We start from the raw sequence: 22,605 nt of genomic DNA on the forward strand, positions 1-22,605 counted from the left end.
ATATACCTGTGAAATATGAGAGCCCTAGCAGCAACCATTGAATAGATATAGAAAAGGTTAAAGTTTTTTTCAACAAGTAAGTCAAACATCCAGGTCAAAGTCAAATGGTCAAAGTTAATGGTGCCGAAGGACAGGCCTTTTCACAAAAAATATACTGGTGAAATATGAAAGCTGAAGCACCAATAGTTTAAAAGTTATGACCAAGGTTTAAGTTTTTCAAAAGAAGGTCAAACTCCAAGGTCAAGGTCAATGGATTACAATTGTTGGTATCCAAAGGGAGGTCTTGTCACAAGGATTATATATGTGGAGTGTGAAGCCCTACATGTAGCACAAACGGTTCAATAGATATGGCCAAGGTTAAAGTTTTTCAAAAGTAGGTCAAACTCCAAGGTCAAAGGGTCAATGTTGTTGGTATCCAAAGGAAGGTCTTGTCACAAGGATTACATATGTGAAGTATGAAAGTCCTACCATCAACCGTTCACAAGTTATGGCCAAGGTTAAAGTTTTTCAAAAGTAGGTCAATTGTCAAGGTCAAAGGGTCAAAGTTGTTGGTATCCAAAGAAAGGTCTTGTTACAGGGATAACATATGTGAAGTATGAAAGCCCTAGCTGCAATGGTTAAAAAATTATGGCCAAGGTCGAAGTTTTTCAAAAGTAGGGGTCAATCTCCAAAGTCAAGGTCAAAGGGTCAAAGTTGTTGAAATCCCGAGAAAGGTCTTAATTGTCACAAGGATAACATGTGTGAAGTATGAAAGCCCTAGCTGCAACGATTCAAAAGTTATGGCCAAGGTCAAAGTTTTTCAAAAGTAGGTCAATCTCCAAGGTCAAGGTCAAAGGATCAAAGTTGTTGGTATCCAAATAAGGTCTTGTCACAAGGATTACATATGTGAAGTATATGAAAGCCTTAGCACCAAACGTTCACAAGTTAAGGCCAAGGTCAAAGTTTTTCAAAAGTAGGTCAATCTCCAAGGTCAAGGTCAAAGGGTCAAAGTTGTTGGTATCCAAAGAAAGTTTTGTCACAAGGATTACACCAACTGTTTAAAAGATATGGCCAATGTTAAAGTTGGGTAAAATTTTGCAAAAATGGGTCAAACTCCACAGTCAAATGGTCACAAATGGTGGTACCCAAAGAAAGGTCTTACCACAAGGAATACACATGTGTAATATGAAAGCCATAGCTCCAACCAATCAAAAGTTTTGGGCAATGTTTAAGTTTTTGCGGACAAACAGACAGACGGACAGAGAGGGCAAAAACTATATACCCCCGAATCTTTGATACGGGGGCATAAAAACAGATGAACCACTTCTTGAATAAATTGAATTTTACCTGTAGATAAAAATTCAACTGTAAAAAAAAATGATTATATTTTTATGATAAATAAATTATTTTCATAAACTTTTAACTTCTAAAACTATAATCTTTCAAACTGGTTAAAATTGTAGATGCTTTGAATTGAATAATATTGATTGTACATGCTTTAAAAATAGTCCGCGATCATGACCATGTCTAAGCAACAGTACATATATATTCCCTCTGGTATAAAAGTCTAAATTACATGTTTTTTATGCAGCTATTCAGCAAATAGTCATTTTATAGCATAACCCTTAGGCCAAATAAGAAAAAAATATGCGTGGTTCAGGTTACCCGACCGTCCCTATTTTATACCCCCGACCCTAAACTTTTTTCCGGCAATTTTCATATTTTTTTCTAGAATTTTCCCCGATTTCCATCATTGGCTCAGGTATTAGTTTGTTTCAGCAATCGCGGCCTCCTTGCAAAACATCATTTCAACACATAGTGCAAGTTTTTGATAGTGTTAAATCCAAAGCAAGCTAGCATGTAGGTGTTCCCTACCAATGTTGACTAGTATATCACGCCATATCTAAATGCCACTTGCAAAGCAGTGATAGGTATTATTTAGAAATATAAAGAAAATCATTTTGTAAGAAAAAAAATCCCTACCTACTTACCCTAATTTTTTTGGAGATGTAACCGGAACCACACATATTTTTTTATTTGGCCTTATATAAAAGTGAATTACATTGAGGTAAAAAAAAAATCTATAAGTTTGCCACTTGTTAAGTGGAGTTGGGGTGGTGGAGGCTTACTCACACTTAACTAAAAATTCAGGTACATATTTTTTCATTACAATTATACATTGATTTTATAAGGGAAATTAAATTGATTAGGTTGTTGTAATAGAATAAGACTCTTAAATTGTTGATGTGACAAGCTTAATATGGGGATCGAGTGAAGGGCCCCCATAGAACACTTTTCTTAACCCTGTTGGTACCTATTTGTAAGCATGACTAGTCAGACCCCTTTAAATGTATATATATGTGTGTGCGATAACCTTAGGAAATATAAATCTGCATTTATTCTTTATTCCCAAATTGAACTTTCAGCATATTGATAGAAAAGATTGAACATTAATTATGCATGAAAATTATGTAAAAGAATAATGTACATGATGTGTATTTGCGCAAGGAAAGTGTTTGAGTTTATAAACACAAGTACAGAAACAATACAATTATTGTATATTTGTCCAAATGATATACATATTAATTGACTTATATAATTATCTTATACATGTACTTGATATTCTATATATTATTATCATATATGTAATACCTTTGACACTAAAAAAAAACAAAAAAAACAGTCAGTTTACCTGTAATTAAAATTCATATTTTTCCACCTGCATTTTCCAGGCAGGTAGAAAAAAATATTTCATTAAAAATATTAAACGTAAAATATATATTAAATGATTAAATCATGTAACATGGCCTATATCATGTTTATATACTTGTAACTTCTCCTTTACTTTGAAAAAAAAATATAAAGAAAGAAAACATTGACCACTTTTGAATAAAATATCCAACTTCATGATAAAAAAATGACTATTAGAAATTGAACTATACCTTAAAAACGCAGTGCAATGTCCACTAGGCCTATAATTCAATCAAGTGACTCACACTATATTCATCAGCTCATTTCACAAAGCAGCTTTAAACCTAAAGTATGAAAAATATCTTTTTAGCGAAAAGAAAAATCGAAAATATTCTCTTCCACATGATATTTATCATGTAAAAATCCATTATATTATATATTTTATTTGTTTAAACTACATGTCGTTTTATAAAATAAGTCTAACGAAAAATGAACAAAAGCGTGATAGACTTTTGGCAAGTAACTGTATGTTGTCAATGTAAATAATGAAAAGTTCTATTTTTAGACGATTGGTGTACGAGCTAAGTTTTACCTCGAAATAGACATAAAATATATATTTTTTGAATTTGTACATTTCAATTATTTCCTTTCACACTACACTTTCTCAGGTTTGATGTTTATATGCGGCCTTTGTCCATGTTTTGTATGTACCTGACATGACAGCCGCCTTCTGCGAAAGCGAAAACAATGGATCACACAAATGTACAAGGCTATTAGAATGTAGAATTTATTTATGCGTATCATTCAGCTTCACTACAAAGTTTTACGTACCTTTAGATGCTACAATTTTTCTCTAAATACTCTTCTTTTACGCAGTGCCGATCCTATGCAGGTCTACATATTGCAGATACATGAACTAGCTGTGCGTCACAGGTGTTACGTCACAGTAAAACATGGTAAAGCAGACGACTGAATATTAGAATTTTCAAAAATTCAATGTGGCCACAGCCCACGGCCAGAACGAAACCTGTTTAAATCAACTCCTTTTATGTTAATGTATTTCTGGTTAAAATATTTTTGTGGCCGATGCTTGTGGCCACATCGAATTTTCCAAAAAACCGAGTGAAAAGTGGAGAAAAATGCTCGTTTTCCGGATACGGCCTAGGTTCGGATGATATATAGCAGCATAAGAAGCTTGGATCCGCCCAAATGTTTACATATACAAAGACTTGGGATCTTTAACTTTATAAATATACATGGATAGTGAGGATAGGCTGACTTTATTTTTTATGTATTTTACAGGGCCTGCTGACATTAACTAACGTACCTAGCTCTTTAATTTCTAATTCAGATTTGATATGAATTTATGAAAAACTTACACAAGAGGCCCCTTGCCATATGTTCACACTTGCATTTTACGCTCAATTCGGTATATTTAAATCTACATAAATTATACATGTATTTATTGTAAATTTTTATCACTTACATCTTCGAAGGAAAGTACTTTTTAATGCTATGAAATTAAACTTGCAGTTGCAACTCAAGTTTACGTTGTAAAGAGCGTTGACGGTAAGTACTGTTTATCATTTTTCATTTTAAAGGTACAATTAAATAGTGCTGAAACATTTTAATTCTAGAGATAAATTCTGCTAATTGCTTTCAATTTTTTTTCTCGCCTCAAAGAAATTGAGACTTATACGTTCAGCTTTCCAGGTTTATGTTTTGTAGCAGATTATGTTGTAGTACTTCTATATTCTATATTGCTCAGATATGCATGGATGATGCTTCTTGTGGTTTTCATTCCACCATTCAGGTTTTAGACGTTGCATTTCCAGCCAAAGTATGAATAGGTAAATGATTTCTCTGGAGCATGTTAAAGTCTTTGGAATAGGTTTCATTTCCAGGTACTGAATATCCTTTATTGGCCAAACTTGTATGGATAATACATCTAAGGTAGCTGAAAACTGTCGTTATCTTAGAAAATATTGACAGAGGGGTAAGCTTTGGTACACATATAGACGTAAACTATAAAACTGTAAACTGTAACACAAAAAGTTGTTTTCGGTGCTGGATTTATCTCTCAAAATTCTAACTTCAACCCTACAAATGGTCCATTTTAAAAATTCATTAAACCTCGAATAACCACTCTGGTAATTGACATCTGCATAAACCGCCTCGGACCAAATTGCCACCTAAAATCGAAGACTAATTAATTCTGAGAAATTTTCGATGGTCTCGGTTTTAAGCCAGGCCTCATTTTCTGGATGAGTAACCAAGTTCCAGGTTTGCAAACAGGTTCATTTCAGTTTAATTTTAAGCACTTCCAAGAACAAAGTTGTATTATTGTACGCTAAGAGGCGTAATTCAGAAGCTGGATCCGACTGATGCTTTCCTTATAAGATTGAGTGACCATATATGTATGGATGATGCATCATGAGATGCACACTACCAGACCTCTATATATGCTAGATCTGACCTGCATTTTCTAGATGAGAGAACAGGTTTTTAGAACAAGTCCACTCCCAAATAATTGCAATCCAAACCTGGACCATAATTGCATAAATTTTACATCTAGGAACGCACATTACTTGATTATTAGTTTGAGACTTTGCCTTACTTAAAAAAAACATTCGTTGAGGTGAGCTCTGTAATCTTTTTAAATTACGTAAGTCTATCTTAGCGGGAACATCATTTTGTATGAGAACCTATTGCTAAGAAGATATAGCCTCTAGAAAAAAATTCGTTAATGTCTGTTTAACCTACACCCACCCCTTCCTCCACACATATACACAGAACATACTTAATGGGTCGCTTTCATGGCGCAGTGGTTAGAGTGTTTGCTCTAGATTCAAATAGTAAGGAGTTGTTATTTACGTCGCAGGTTCGAATCCCACCACGGGACGTGGAGATCGGTCCTTCGAATGAGACCCTATAAACCCAGAAGGTACAGGCACGAAAAAAGATTCCTCACTGCTCAATGGCCCTGAGTCTAAAAGTTCATCTCTAAACCAGAAATCGTCTCAATAAGAGTGAAAATTTTTCGAAAAAGACGTTACACAAACAAACAATCTTACTTAATGATGCACTTTACTTGTGAAAATATATCAAAGTGTCAGAAGAGTAGACTAATTTCAATAGTCATTTATATAAAATATAAATTAATTGTCTCTTATTGTTCGATCATTTGAGCCGATGGCTCAAATCAGTTTTTCTTATCAAAATTTATCTATAGTTGTTATGGGTGTTGTCGTGAAGTTTTTGCAATTTTATCTTCTTCAAGACTGTTAGGCTACTTGAACAAAATTTTGCACAAAGCATCATAGGGTAATGGGAATTCAAATGAAGTACCATGCCCTCCATCAAAAAGAGATAAAAATTATTTTAAAAATGTTATATTTCAAAAACCTTCTTCTCAAGAACAACTGGGCAAGAAAAGATGACACGCATGTGGAAGCTTCGCTACGCAAACCCGGGAATAGGATGGGACAACAATGAGGATAAAAGATTTTCATTGGAAAATATAGGCAAACTATATTTAATAATAGTTTTCTCAAGAACAATAAAACAATGTTTAGTCTTATTAACATTATAGAATTCTCAGGTAGTGTAGATTCAAGTTTTATTAAGTTATGTCCCGTGAGGATGGGGGGGGGGGGTAGGAGGGGGTAGGTATGTACTATTATTTTGTTTTACCGGTATATCATGACTTTTTGATGTAATACTTTTCGCGACTTGTAGATTATGATACGGAATTTTGTGCTTAATTCTGGAAATCTCATTTGTCGAAGATTCAGGGGCATGTAAATTTTGCAGTGTCCGTCCGTCTTTCTGTCTGGTTGTCCTCAAAAAGTTCTACCTTGCCCATAACGTTTGATTGGTAGGAGCTATGGCTTTCATTTTTTATTCGTTTGTGGCTTTGAGTTATAATTACCGGTAGAGTAAAATGTTGTAAAACAACCATACTTTAACACTAAGACATGATTTAAACTTAATGGAGACAAACACTATTTACAAAAAAATGGTCCATTGTTGCATGTTACAACTTTTTTGCGTTTTTCGTTAGAATTCACACCATATGTCAGTTAAAAAGTTGCAACGGTCCGCTCATTAGTGGACTACCTACCGGACTTGTGGTGTCAGGCATAGCTCAAGCTCAATGAATTTCATTTGATTTTCTATTTGCTCTTATGATCAGGTCACGTTTAAATGTTTGCTTTGCAATTACAATAGAAAAGGTTGTTTATTCATTTTGTACATACTTCATCCTGTAGATTTGAATTCCGATTAAGCATTTCTTATTTTGGATGTTGGTCGTCGGTCGGGCTGTGCCGACAAACTGAAAATAGTGTATAAGCGACGACATCCAAAAAAATTAATTCAATGCTCATATTTACACTCTACAATTTTATTTACATAAATTTAAATTTCATGCATTTTGATTATAATTAAAGCGCTTCTACCGTGCTTTGACAAGTCTCGTATGTTTTGCATTGCGTTTAATGTTGTAGGTATCTAATGAATTTCAAAAAGAAATAACACTGTTTATAAAATTATTTCATAAAAAGTTACTGTCAATTACTTTTCTAATTTTTTTTAATTGTTTTTGTCAACACACACTATTCTGTTCAAATTATACAAATAAAATAGGAAAAAAAGCAAGATTATATTTTTACACCATCATATTTGTAAAAGTCACGTTTAATTCGTTATAAAAGAATATGTCAACATTTTTTATTATAATCTTGATTTTTCAGGGGAAAATCACGATGCATTGTGATTAGAATTTTTATTAAACCCATTCCAAGTCGGGGGCTTAACAGAAAAACCTTCATTAGCCATATTTATTTGGAAGCAACCTCAGATAGTTTCGATTCAAGTTTATTCAGATCATGACATCGGTGGTTGCGTTTGGTCACAAAGTTTTAATTGGGAATCTCTTGGGAGGGGTGGGTGGGGTTCTTCTCAAGAAAAGTAGAGCAATGATTGTATTTTTATGTGGAAGCTCCTGTATACAATAAAGCATCCACTGGAAGTGTAGATGGAAGTGTAGATCAAAGCTATTCAAATGATGACATCAGAGGGTAGGATGGGGCCATAATAGGAGATCACAGTTTCACAAAGGAACAGAGGTTGAAAAAAATTGCTATTGAAGAACAGCACGGACATAATGACGTGGGTGAGAATCATGGCCTATGGGTCTCTTGTTTCATCAACTTTACTTATGTTTACTTTGTACAGAATCCAAAACCGGAATTGTAGTGGGTGTGACCCTCGGAATCCTTATACCGATTGTTGTTTTAGTGATTTTTCTTTTCTTCAAGTTCAAGACAGTGGAGTTGAAGTGAGTAAATAGCTAATTGCACATTTGTTTTATCTGTTTGGGTATTGTTTAGTTCAAAACACCAGAAACAGTACTAATGTATGATTAACTTTGTCTTTTAATCAGATTTGATAAAGTTACTGACCACTTTAAGAAGACTGACAATCTGCCAGATGCCTTTAACTTTGGTGATGAGAAGATAGAGGGCGTGGCGCTCTGTAAACTGGACGATAATGGCGCCCCAAGAAGTGAATTGAATCAATATGATATCATGTAAAGTCAACTTTCTCCTCACCTTATTAAATCAGTGTTTATTTATAATTTGTTTATCTTTAAGTGTACATTATTTTCTTTCAAAGATGTGCAAAATATCATTTCAAATTTTTTTTAAAAAAAAATGAAAACTGAAATGCATTCTTTCACCGCCGAACTTTGAATAATTATTTGTAATGCAAATGTTACTGTTTTTAATTTTTTTAAAAATAAAAACAACTTGCTTTATATCATATGTATATTATAGTAAAAATATATTCACTCTACACATTATTACCCAGTTAAAGTCATTGTGACTTAAATGTTTGCACTTATTTGTATTTTACTAGTAGAGGATGAAATTAAAGAAAATACAGAAAGTAATACGTTTCTTAAATTTCAATATTTTAGGTGATCATATCTTTATTAAATATCGATTCGAAAGAAGTAATATATTTGCACGATGATGTGCAATATTCATTTAAAATTTCAGTTTATTATCAGAAACTATTAGGACTATTTAAATGGTGAAGCATCTAGGGATGAAACATATTTTGAGTTTCATGGTTCCAGTTCAGCCTCATCAATTATTGATAAACATGAGGTAAAATAGCATCTCTTATATATTATTTTGCTTCGTGTCCATGACGTACTGATATGAAAATGACGTTGTATATGTAGATTCCTTGTGAAAACAATTGGTCTTTATTCAGTCGTATTGGAGCAAAGACGATAATTATATTTTACATAGATTTCGACAATTTTTTTTACATATATATATCATTTATTGTGGCTGACTAAATATTATTGTTGCTGAAAAGAATGCATGTAAATACAAGTCCTGAATTATTATTTCTTCATTTCAAAATATAACTACAAAAAAACTATAAAAACTATAAAAGATAGTATATTCATGTATTTATTCATAACTCTATGGAGTCTGAAAGATTAAACAATGATACACATAAAATAAAGTTCATTAAATGTCATGATGTATTTTAAAATTGTTTTTCTTTGCTACATTCAATGACAATGTGGAGCAAAAACGTTTGAGGCCTGTATGTACAGTAATGTAAGGGACTGTACTGTAAGTGTGTAGCCTTGGCAGACTCTTGCGTTGTTAATAAACGAAACAAGGAATCCAGTTTGGCATCATCAAATGAAAGGTTTGCAAGGTGATCACATAAATATTACAAACTAAATTGTATACATGAGTTTATTTTATGCAATATTAAGACCGAATCTATTGAAGCGTGCAGCTGAATTATTAAATTATTATTCAGTTAAAAAGGATATGAAGCATGAAAGTTGTTACGTTTCTTGTTCTTACAAAATAGATAAACTTATATTGTATTCTTTAATTTATCCTTAATTCTTCATGTGAGATGACACAAAAATGGGAGTACTAATATATGATGCTATAGGAAAGTCCTATGAGGCTATTTTGAAGGTTTAATTCAATAATTGAGACACCTCAAGTTTTCTATCTGCACCATTTCCCCTTCCTCGGTCATCTGCGTGGCGCAGTGGTTAGAGCGATTACTTCTAGAATATATATATATATATATATATATATATATATATATATATATATATATATATATATATATATATATATATATATATATATATATATATATATTTTAGAAATAAATAACAAGTTTAAAAACTTCAATGGGAATTGAAGTGGGTCGGTCACGTGATCAAATCCTGTGAAGGCCGAAGGCCTTCTCAGAAGATTTGATCACGTACCGACCCACTTCAATTCCCATTGAAGTTTTTAAACTTGTTATTTATTACTTATATATACATTTGAAACGAACAATAGAATGTAATCGAATATAAATATTGCACTAACTGTACGTCGTAGATTTTGACAAATTACGCTAGGTGTAAATCGGCTTGAAAAGCGGTTACGCTTCAAATTCATCTGGCAAAGGATTCTGTTTTGAAGGGAATATTCTGTGAAAGGCTACTTGTGATCAATTATAGTGAGCATATTAGTGTCTGGGAATTTTTGTATTCATGAGAACCCATAGTCGATGTTAAAAAACACAAGAAACACGTCCGATGTTTCATAATAAAAAGTTGGAGGAATTTCGGTCGGAAAGGGATGGATGGAGACACTTGTCCGGACCAGATAACTTGAAATCAAGTACAAATTTGATCAAAAACATAAAATCTACGATTTCAGTAAGGCATATTTATTAATTTATGATGTTGACATGGAGACACTGGCGACAGCTTACATTGTTAAGACAACGTTACAACGATCTCGATGATGGAGGTGTGCCTACCGAACTTCCGAAGTGCAGTGTTTGTAAGCTGTTTGTGGCGTGATTGCATTACATTGATATTTTTCAACAGATTTTCAAATTTATTGTGAGTAAAGTTTAATGAAAAAAAAATTATAGCATTCAGAGGTCTGCGAGAAAAATAAGGGAAAACGTTGAGACTATGCAGCTCAGACATGGAACTTATAACATGTAGTTTTCTATTCTCTATGTAAAACCGATCAAAGACTGTATTAAATACTCGTTTACATTGTAAATAAAATGATTATTATTTTACTTGCGTATTTTGTACATTTTTATGCATGAAAAACATGCTATATCGCTTAGTGGAGTAAGTCTTTTTATGTAGATATTACTGCGCTGTGTGATTAGGTCACGTAATGACCTATGACCTTCGAAAAACTTCATACAGGTATGAAGATATTTGCTCTCTGCATGTTTATATAATAGAGAGATACCACAAATATATCATATATATATATATATATATATATATATATATATATATATATATATATATATATATATATATATATAGACAATAGGACAATGGGTGGAAGTAGAAGTATCTATGGAAAAGATCCTAATAGTTCTTGCAAATTAAAGAGACTAAATAGTGCAGAAAAAATTGTTTGAACGGTCTAAAGACATGTTATGGAAACCGTGTCACAATTTCATCGGGACTATTACCTCTGAAACTGAAATCTAGGATACTTGCAGATTCTTGTCACCGAAGTTTTAAATGGATAACTAAAAGGTCAAGTGGAAACAAATCGTCAAGTTTCATATCTTTAGAAATTAGAACTTAGTGGAAAAAAGGCAATGATATTGCAATGATCTTACAACTAAGTCAAAAATTCCAGTATGTTTTCTTTTTGGTGAAAATGTACGCTTCGCAAAACCTTTTTATCCGCATTGAACGTCAACATTTTCTGGTTTGCAGAGGTCCTTAAATTTATCGCAAAGACTCTTAAACAAAGACTTTTTGAGAATCTTGATATACTCATTCTTCATTTGATCCTCGTGTTTTCTGTCACAGGTCTTAAAGTGATACAAAACATCATCTCCAGATCGTTCGATCTTTGATCCTAAAATTTAAAGTATATTAAGTGAGTAAAATTATTAAAACGTGCATAAATGTAAAATGTTACGTTGTTACGTGCATAAATATAAAATGTAACGTTGTTAAGGTAGTATGGGATACCTCTACGTTATGACGTATTTCCGTTTGAAGTATTGTTTTGATTTGCATGAGTGCTTATTATCGGGTCAAAATTTGTAGATACACCGTTGAAAAGAACACTCTGAAGCCTATTTCAATGCAAGTTCTCACAAGTCGGCATTTTAAGTAAAAAAAGACAAAAAAATCGCAAGTATATAAATTTACTTATAATTGTACAACGGACATTTAAAAAAGCAAACCCCTGTAAAAGGTAGTTTCAACATTGCTGCTTTTGAACACTTTTAAGCAAAAGCTGTATTTCAATTGTTTGAGTAACTGTACAGCACCTTGTGTGCGGTGAGGCATGGATAAGTGCGATTACTTCACATTGTGCTGAATTATCACCAATCAATTATCACGTTAACCAGAGCTGGACTTTTTTGTTATTTAATTCAAGAAGTAACTGTTTGGTCACAAATCAGCTAGCTGTTGTATATAGTCCCAAAACGTTCAGATGAATGCAATTGCTCTGAACAAGACACGACGTCCAGGAAAGCGATTGTCCATGCATTGTTTTCAAAACCGCTCAAAGTTGAAAACTACAAAGTGCGATTTTTTTAATGGTTTCTTAAATAGCACCCAAGTTTTTTCAACCCTTGGAAAATAAAGAAGGATAACTCTTCCGCTCGGATCTTTTAATTCAAAAAATTTTAAATGCATTTTATATTTTCCATTTATATATATATTTTCAATTTGTTTATTTCACTTTGCTAACATATTAAGATACATTCTTATTGTAGACTTTCATGAAATGTTATCCGTCTGTTTTCAAGAAATAAAGTTTTCCCAGTTTTTTACGCTTATTTTTTGTTGAAAATTAAAAAAATACTAAGACATATTTCTTGTCATTTTTGTTTTTACAAACACTTTATATTAGCAAACGCCTGCCTATAATATTAAGCTTATGAAAAAAGAATTATGCAAGAAAAAAAATCGTTTTTGTATTTCTCATTAAAATAATAAAAAAATTATTAAAATTACACTTTAATATACTGAAAGGTGGGGGTATTTCAAATCCTTCTAATTTGGGTACATAAATATGTAGGAGAAGTTTCGTTTGGTATCCCATACCACCTTAAGGTAATTAAAATGAAACAGGTGAAGAAAACTAATAATGATCGATCTCAAAAAAATCAACAAACAATACAAATCTTGGAATAGGGCATATAACACAGACTCCCAGAAATTCCAGAGGTGAGGTTAGGTACCTAGAAAGAGTAAGCATTCCCTGTTGAACCGTCACACTCACCGTGAGCCCAATGTATTGATCAGGTAAACAGAATATTACGTAGTCAGTAAAATAACATAGGCCAAACAATTGGTATGAAACACGTCAGCTAAAATACGACTAACTGACAGCTTTTATTTTTTAAAAAGGTCATTATAACGACCATAAAATCTTACGAAGTGCTGACTTTATAACGAGCTGTTGAAATCTAGGAAACATCAACTTACCTGTAATTTATCTTAATTGAAACATAAATATCCTTTTTTTCTAAAATTATTATACATCTTTAATATCTGAATGGATTTCTTTCACAGCAACTATGGTGAGAAAAGATATTACATGGAATGTTTCAATCAAAGATAGTAAAATATTTTAACAACGGTCCTGGATCTAAATAATAAAAGACATTTATTAAGACAATTGATCTATTTTCATTTTCTATGTCTCTAATTTTTAGATAGATTTTATGAAAAGATATGGAAGAATAAAAAAGGATAAAAAAAAAATCGAACAGTAAACAAAATAAATTGTGAGCATTGCAAACATGGAGGTCTAAAACATCAGAGGTTGGTTCAGGTGCCATGGAAAAGAAAGCTTACTAAAACAGAGTATCCGTATGAAAAATGGGGTGAAAAATTGTTTTATGTCTTCATACATGTCTTTAACATAATTTTGTAGATGTATGACACAAATACTTGCCCATAGCATAAGTTTAACATCTGCAAGTTATTCTGGGAAACTACTTTTTAGGTATCTATTTTATAATCTCGAATTAATCTGGAATTTTAGTTGACCATTTCACATATGAAAAACTTGACAAAAGAACTGGTTCTTCTTAAGTAAAGGTACATACTTTGACAGGACGGAGGATTGCTAGGATTGCTAATAGGGAGCCAATTTCCACTTCCACCACAGAAATACTTTGAGCGGATGTCATGACCATGACTAAGTCGGGTTCCCTTTTGACAGAACACGACACACATACGAGCGAATTCTATTATCCATCCATTACATACCAGAGCACCGTTCAAGGGAACGTCAAGCTTCGGACAGGATAGAGCTGTGATCAATGGACAAATAATATTTAAATATTCTTTTTTATTATTATTGTTTTAAGTATCTTCATTTATTACACCGGTGTAGCACTTGTCTTTTTTTGGCAAATCAAGTTTCAATGAATTTGCAATGCTGTCTTAAAATGAATGGACCCTGTTTTGTGTTGTATCTTAATATATTTTTAAGTCACCGGGCTGCATTAAATACCTGCCAAGGGGTCGTAACATAAAGCTTGCTAAGTTTTTGACTTAAGTAGGGTCACAAGTATGTTTTAGGTGCAATCTTAAGACCTGCCTAAGTACTACTTAAGTATGTCTTAAACCGTAACATAAAACGGACTTAGCTAGGTCTAAGTAAGTCAAACTTATGTTCAAAATATGTTTTATCAATCATCCTAGTTTTTCAATTTATTAAGGTCTTCCGTTTCCAACGGAAGACCTTCTACTGATTGTGATGATTAAGATTATTCTTATTATTCTTTTTTTTTTCCTAGACGCCAACTTTGACGCTTCATATCTTCCTCATTTTTAAACAGATTTTGTTCAAATTTTCAGAGCTTTTAGATTTTACAAAACACTGTCAGAATACCGTAATACAATTCGGAAATTACCTTCTGTTCACGAGTTATTCCCCTTTGATTGAATTTTGCATGCCTCCGATTTCCAGACAAAGGCTCAGAAATGGTTATAATTGGAGCACAAAACCCTTTGAAATTGAAAAGAGGAAGCATTGAAGTTGTGCACATCGGTTTTTGTTTTTTGATTTTTGCATTAAAAATGGCGCTAGAGAGGGGTCAAAAGTTAGAACGCGGAAAACAGCAAAAAATTTGACATATTTTCCTTTATATCTTGAAAACTAGAAATATTTTGTTAAGACATGTAGAACAAAAGTTGTGCATAATTACAAGGGCTTTCATATTATACTATTTAAAAGGGGCTGGCCCCTATGATTAGGGATCTTGGGCCCTTAAAAGTTTTTGCTTTATAACTCAAAAACGGTAAATATTTCGATCTGGATCTTGGGAACAAAATTGTTCTTTTACACCTTTTTGATCTAATGAAAATGTTTTGTTCGAGTATACCGTGGGTATTGCGTAATACGTATTAGAAAGCAGGCCAGGTAAACAGGTAACGTTTTTCATTCGGCGAGGAAATCAGACCTCTTCATGTGTATAACTTAAACAGACTTGCTATCAATAATATACCCTGCGGTATTTAATGTTAATTTCCTTTTTAATAAGGTTTAAAACGTGGTTTATGGTTCACTATTAAATTATTTATTACAACTAGTCTTTCTTTTCTTCTTTTTTAAATTAGGTTAATAGTGTTCAAAAGCGGAGAATATTAAATCTATCTTTCTACGTTTATTATTACAACAAACTTTGTAAGTGATTTTAAACTGTATGCATTGAATAATTCACGATCATTAGCTGTATGCATATTACGGTCTCCATGTTCAGCTCGATGTTTAGTTATGTAACCCAACGCGCGAATCCCACGCTGTTGATCGAGGTCACCAGTGTACTAGCCACCTGTGGCCATAAACAAAGCTAGTATTTGTGATCGCGTATAATGTCAATTTTGTACAAAGAGCTATTAATTAATGGAAAGTTATGTTTTTAATTATATCGAATCAGTAAGATTACTTTACCGATCTTTTATAATCTTAATTCCAAACACTGGTGCATAAAAATCATTTTGAATTTTAATCGCTGTTTTTGTCTGTTCACGCAACAATACATTTAAAAAAAGTATTGCTCTATCCCGTGTTGTTGTAGTTTAATTCATCTGCAATTGTAATTGAATGGGGGCTTCGGTAAATAATTGTAATTACTACGCATGCTACGCACATATTATTTTTACCATCACTCTTGTGAATGTCCATTTATTATTTATAGAATTAAATAAACATTAACATAAATAAAAATTCCTTCAAATATACATGTACTATAATTCAAGTCTTTGTAATATAGCAAACAGTTTCATCCATCTCTGCCGCTTTGTGTCTTTAAGTGTTGTAGTCCAGTCCTCGTTTACATACACGTGGCCACAGAGAGCCGCGGGCACCTCGATGTTGAAATACATTGTGTACTCTGATAGTTGCTCTACACCGCACAAACAACTAACGTGTACATACAGTGTAGTAATTGGCAAAGATTGTTTGAAAAATATAAACTCGCATGTGTTCGCTACGAAGCATTCATTTTAAAATTTTATTTACATGTAGATACCTTATAAGAACAAAATAAAGTAAATGTATAACACTTAGAACAATGTTTAAAAATTAAAATACAAATATCGTGTGCTCGGAAGGGAAGATGGCTTGAAAGGGTGTGTCTGTGAATGCTTAGATCTAGCAACACACTTCGCAAAGTTAAGCATACTTGTGTCCAAATCCTTTAAAAGTGGGGACAATCCCCAATCCTTGCACCCTTCCTTTTTGAATCTAAAAATATATACCATACTGAGAGTTGTATATAGAGCGGGAATGTTGTTTTATTAGTCCTTAAAGGCACAACTTAAGAAATGACTTATAAATTTTTTTTAGATAAGATTGTTTCGCGATACAGCTGTGATAAATCTTAGGAACTTCTAAAGTTATAACTTAGGCATATCTTAAGATAACTTAGGAAACGTTTTTGAAACAGGCATGTCATCTATTACGACGTCCATATTACCATATAAGAGAATGAAATTTTGTTTTGTATATAAAGTGGTTATTACAAATATGCGTGTTACAAAAATGTATGTTGAAATCTTCAAAAGCTATCGAATTATTTGCATACGTGTACTCGTACATATGAACATTGATCAACACTGATCAAGTGTATACCGGGACCCGGGATAGTCTTATTATAGCTCTTGCTTTGTCAAATCATTACTTTCATACCCCTTGCATTTAAGAAAAACAATGTTATAAAAAAAATAATAATCTGACATATAACAAGTATACATGTAGCGTGTGCAATTTATTTGGCTAGGGGCATGTACACACGTGGTTCGAAACTGTAGGGGGCTACAAATGCGGCCATAACTAGTATATTTTTGAGGTGTTATAAAAAACAAATAATACCCACAAAAGCTTATAAAATTGCCGTTCTATCGATACCTTATATGTCATGTTTCATCCACCAACAACACCACGACATCGATGAGATATACGTTTCTACACGGGCATTTTCTTCGAAAAGGATAGGAAGTTAATGAATTAAAATAATTAATTCTTTTAGTTAACGCATTATGTTTACCTCTTTATTTGTTGTATGCAATAAGTATAGACCTTACTAATAATGACTGTTTGGTTGTCACACCTGTGCATGTGTCGTGCGAGGTACAGCGGTAAGGTAAATTACCGAGAGTCGCGATTAGCGGGGTGATTCAGAATACCCTAAATGACTGTGGTCCATTGAATTTCTACTTTTTTTTTCTACTGATTTTTACTTTTCCTTTAAGATAAAATGATTAATAACATAATTTATGCATCTAATAGATACATATAAATGTACATGTATAGCTTTTTAAAAACAAGAATCTGTAATTGAAAATGTGAAAGTGAAGAGTTTAGGTAATAGTTCTTAACCAAAATTTAATGACAGTTCATTCCTTCCTAGTCTCTATATAACTTTTAATTACGGCCGTGCCCTCTCCCCTTCAAAAGATGTCTAATACATGCTTTTAAATTCTGTTTATGTATCAAGAAATTTCCACAGGTACTTGTGGACAGGATCCCCCCCCCCTCCCCCAATGTTTGTTGGACATTTTTTCCCACAAATTATATTTATTACACTTATTCATCATGTGTACCATAGGAAAAAATCGAGTACAAATACCTGTGGAAATTTCTATTTGCCCCCCCCCCCTTCCCAAAAAACTGAAATTGTTTTCTACGGGCTTGACAACAGGTACTTGTGGACAGACCCCCCCCCCCCCCCCCCCGATATTCAACCCCGGGGCTTGTTGGACATTTTTTCCACAAATTATATTTATTGCACTTACTCATCATGTGTACCATATGAAAAAATCGTGAAAACCCCAAAATAATCGTTCCACACAAAAAATGCCTCACTATGTATAGTTAAAACATTAATTTTTCATATTTCTTGATGAAATTAACATTAATAAAATCAACACAAAATTAATACCGTATTACATATCACTTGAATTTATCATAAAGCAGAAAATCTGTTCTGCGGGCTTCAAGGCCAGCTCAGGAACCTAAAGATGTCCTCATTTTCCAAGTCCAGTACAGAACGTAAATTAAATGAAATAAATCACACGATCACTGGGAAGAACTCAAAGAAAGAAGACTCTTGAGGAAAAGATATTTTGATTCGACTTATAGACTGAAATAAACCGATATTCTCTTTTTGCCACTCTTTCCTGGTGCCCTGGGACTCTGAATGTAGGATCAGTATTTTTCTCACAGGTCCGTTGTACGGATTGTACGGGGGGGGGGGGGGGCAGACCTTCTGAAAATAGTCTTTTGTTGTAGTTTTAATATGTAAATTTTGATTTAATTGCTGCTTGCACTCTCCCCACTCTTTGTTTCTCTACGGTCATACATAGGCGAATCCCAGCAAAAATGTAATGACCCCCCCCCCCCTCCAACACACCCTTTTTTTTTTAAATGTGTATTGCGATAGGACTTAAAATTGGAAAACATTTTCTGTATATCTCTACATCGAAAAATATAAAACAAATATTTTTTTTTATATTTCCTTTTTAAAACAACATAGATAATTATGCATAGCTAATTAAATACTGAATTAAATATTTATCTTTGCAGACAATATGCTCTGGGTTATAGAACATGATGTGAAAGCGTATCGTAATGCACCTTGTAATCCTTTGGATTTTCAGATTTAAGGCCAATGCGAAAACCCAAAGACGCCGACATTTTATTATGCTACTGTAATCGAAGATCCGGGGGGCATACAGTTTTTGTCCTGTCCACCTGTCTATTTGTCTGTTAGACTGTGTTAGCCTCTTTGTCCGCAAAAACTTTAACTATGCCCATAAAATTTGATTGGTTGGAACTACTGCTTTCACACTTCTTATGTGTATTCCTAGTAACAAGGACTTCCTTCAGGTACCAACATATTTGACCTCTTGACCTTGAACTTGGAGTTTGATCCTCTTTCGCAAAATTTTACCAAATTATAACCTTGGCCAAAACTTTTGAACAGTTGGTGCTATGGCTTTTATACCTCACATCTGTATCCCTTGTGATAAGTCTCCTCCTTGGGTATAAATATGTTTGACCGTTTGACCTTGACCTTGGAGTTTGACCAACTTTTAAACAACTTTAGCCTTGACAATAATTTTTGAATGACTAGTACTAGGGCTTTTATATTACATAGGTAATTTTCTTGTGACAAGGCCTGTCATTGTATACCTTTAATTTTGACCATTTTACCTTGACCTTTGAGTATGTCCTACTTTTGAAAAACTTTAACCTTGGTTTTAACTTTTGAACAGTTGGTGCTAAGGCTTTTTAATACCACATGTGTATTCCTTGTAACAATTAAGACCTTCCCTCAAGTACAAACAATTATGATCCCTTGACCTTGGAGTTTGACCTTTTAAAGAAATTAACCTTGGCCATAACTTTTAAACTGTTGCTGCTGTGGCTTTCATACTAGTATATATTTCACAGTATATTCTTTGTTCAAGACCTTTATTTGGGTAATAACATTTTTTTTTTAACTTTTGATCTTGACCATGGAGTTTGACTTGCATTTGAGAAACTTTTAACTTTTGCCATAAGATGGCATATGGGGGCATCAGTGTTTCAAAAATCACACGTTGTTCAGTATCCAAATCGGGCATAAAACATTTACAATGATCCTTTAAAGCAGTGAGTTGAACCTAATAAATTACGACTATAGAAATTATGATAATTTATTTCGATGTATGGTCTAAAAAAAAACGTTTATTATACCTCTGTGAAAACTAGCTTACAAGTGAAAAATCACTAGTAAAATAGAATTTGATTGGCCGAGAAAGTCACGTGTCCATCATGTTTGCCCTGCAACAAAACGTCGTGTTTCACGATTGTGACGTCACAATTAAACGAGTGAGGAGTTAGATTGTTTATAGCGACGCTGCTAACTTCGTTCGCGCGGTAACAACAACTAAAAATTCACCCCAAAAAATCACCTTAATTAATGGAATTGCATACAGATAGTAGATTAAACGTTCTTTGTTAAAATGTTTGCACTTTTCAAAATTCGTTTATGGAAATACAGCTAACATACGTCATGAGACGTCACAGTCTAGACGTTCCAAATGTCGTGCTGTTTGAAGAGGCGGATCTTAAAATTAAGTGAACAATGCACTCGCCCAACGGTCGCACCGTCAACATATTATCGTTGATTGATTGTGTCGATTTAAATGTGTAAAAATGTAATGGTGTTTGAATGTTACTGGTGTGATCACACAAACTTGTCACGTAGGAATTTTTTTTAATGTAACGAGGCTATTGGTGTACCTGTAACTTACATCTATTTCATATCGTTCTCATCAAATGCATGTTTGATTTATTCATTGGATATCCTTTGTAATTCCTGCATTTTGGTTAATTCGGTATTATAAACAATTTACTGCATAATAGTGAGGGAGACATAAAGATTTCTTCGCAAATGAAAAATCATATTTCTCTCGGGCGTTGCCTTCGGGGAGTATGATTTTTCATGGGCGAAGAAATCTTCATGTTGCCCTCGGGGAATATGATTTTTTATGGGCGAAGAAATCTTCATGTCTCCCTCACTATCATGCAATAAATGCAAACTGTGAACTTGTCAATTCCGAAACACAAAAAAGGGTATCGCTGATATCATACAGAGTGTATCATTGCCTTGATCAGGCCCATAGGAAGCAAATTCAGGGTTTTTTTTTTTGGGGGGGGGGGCACAGCCATACATTTTCAGTTGACAGTTGAGGGGGCACTACTACCATAAATTTCCTGACAAGCAAAAAAAAAAGGTCACCAACTACCAAAACTTCCTTGACAAGCAAAAAAAGAGAAGGTTATCAGACGTTTTTATTGAGGTGGCACAAGCTATAGTATCTATGTCTACTATAGTAATCTATATATCGGCAAATTATTGGGGGGCACGCCCCCTCCCTCGGTTCCTACGGCCATGTTGATTAAATTTAGGGTCACTAAGGAAAGAATGTTTTGACTGGATGAATGGTCTGAAAGAACATGTGTTAACTTGTCGAGTCGGTAACACATAGATGGGGTTTGCTTATAACCAGAGTGTGTCATGGTTTGATGCAAGGTCATTTGAACGAGTTCAAGGTCATCAACGGAGAAACAACATTCCTTAACTGTCTTTCTACTGGTGAGACATTGCAAGCTGATACCCCTTACAAGATTGCTTATAACCTTAGAATGTGGCATGACCTTGACTCAAGGTCACTTCTTCCTGTTCGCAGCTCCAACGGAAGACCTACTCGTTGCTTTGCAACGAGCTCTGCTCTAGTTTATATATGTATTTGCAAAAATGATTTAGTTACGTTTTTAATCACATGCATATTAAAGTTGACGTCCTTACCTATCGGTTTTAGCTAGGTTAGATTAGATTTCGTATTTAATTACAGTTAATTCTGTTTAAATAATTTTGAATATTTTAAAACAAATATTGCACGGTCACAAAGTGGCACTAGTGGTTCATTGTAAATGCGTGAATATTGTTTATCACTCGAGACTGCGATGTTTTTAGTTTACCGTTTGTTGTTATTCTTCCGTTTGACAAATGTTCACTTGCTTTCAAATTGTCATTCTCGCAGACATGGCACGATAACCGAACGTCTATGTACTTGAAATTGAAATTCTTAATAATGTTAAAAAAAACAAAAAACAAAAAAAAAAAAAAAAAAAAAAAAAAAAACAATAGGGGCATTTTGATTTTTTTTCCTCCCATATCAGCAAGCAGAGACTGCAGACTTTTTATGATATACTTATTTACAATTTAATGAAGGTTGGAAAATAATTGTTTTAAGGAAACAATTTTTCGTATATCTTCAACTTATCAAGAACTCTCTTTCTCTCTCTCTCGAGAGAGAGAGCGTTAACGGTAGTGAACCCTGTCTGAATCCTCCCTTGTTGCGTTCTACATTCAATCTAATTTACAGACAATCTTTATTAGTTTTCTAGTCATCATCCTTTACTTCACCTACAGTTTTTAAAATCATTTCATCTCATTTTTTTCACAGTGAACAAACAAATCCATGATTACTGTTCACAATTTACTTATAATAATTAGTGTTTATAACCTAGGTCCCACTAATATTTCAAACGTATCCCCAAAATAATATTTTGCATTTACATGTATGTCATTTAGAGAGTGATATTGGAATAAGTGATATATAACCCCCCCCCCCCCCGGGGGGGGTACGAAAAACCAAAATTCTTATACCAGTATATTAAATAGAGAAAATTATCTTTTAGTGCATAATATTAATAAAGGAATGTTTTAACATAGTAAGTCAATCTTAAATAGTTCTAAATATGTTTAAGAAATTTAAGACATACTTAAGTCACCTCTACCGGCAGCCTA

General features: G+C 33.3%; 2 protein-coding genes across 3 annotated transcripts in view; one reads left to right on the forward strand and one right to left on the reverse strand.

Annotated features, from left to right (window-relative positions):
• Window positions 1-8,311, forward strand: part of LOC133173236 (sushi, von Willebrand factor type A, EGF and pentraxin domain-containing protein 1-like) — a 37,827-nt gene extending 29,516 nt beyond the window's left edge. Inside the window, exons 21-23 of the mRNA XM_061308211.1 lie at window positions 4,204-4,239; window positions 7,909-8,011; window positions 8,117-8,311. The gene's annotated coding sequence lies outside the window, so the exon portion shown is untranslated. The remainder of the gene's footprint in view (window positions 1-4,203; window positions 4,240-7,908; window positions 8,012-8,116) is intronic.
• A 2,774-nt stretch (window positions 8,312-11,085) lies between these two features.
• Window positions 11,086-22,605, reverse strand: part of LOC133173243 (sushi, von Willebrand factor type A, EGF and pentraxin domain-containing protein 1-like) — a 101,744-nt gene continuing 90,224 nt past the window's right edge. For both annotated transcript variants that reach the window (XM_061308224.1, XM_061308223.1), the window contains exons 6-7: window positions 13,840-14,046; window positions 11,086-11,624 (exon numbers count right to left, since the gene is read on the reverse strand). In XM_061308224.1, coding sequence (XP_061164208.1) covers window positions 11,443-11,624; window positions 13,840-14,046 — 389 coding nt within the window. In that variant the 3' untranslated portion in view covers window positions 11,086-11,442. The remainder of the gene's footprint in view (window positions 11,625-13,839; window positions 14,047-22,605) is intronic.

The sequence above is a fragment of the Saccostrea echinata genome, unplaced genomic scaffold (assembly GCF_033153115.1).
Source record: "Saccostrea echinata isolate AGI-Se365-2 ecotype Australia unplaced genomic scaffold, CSIRO_AGI_Sech_v1 ptg000056l, whole genome shotgun sequence".
Lineage (NCBI taxonomy): Eukaryota > Metazoa > Mollusca > Bivalvia > Ostreida > Ostreidae > Saccostrea > Saccostrea echinata.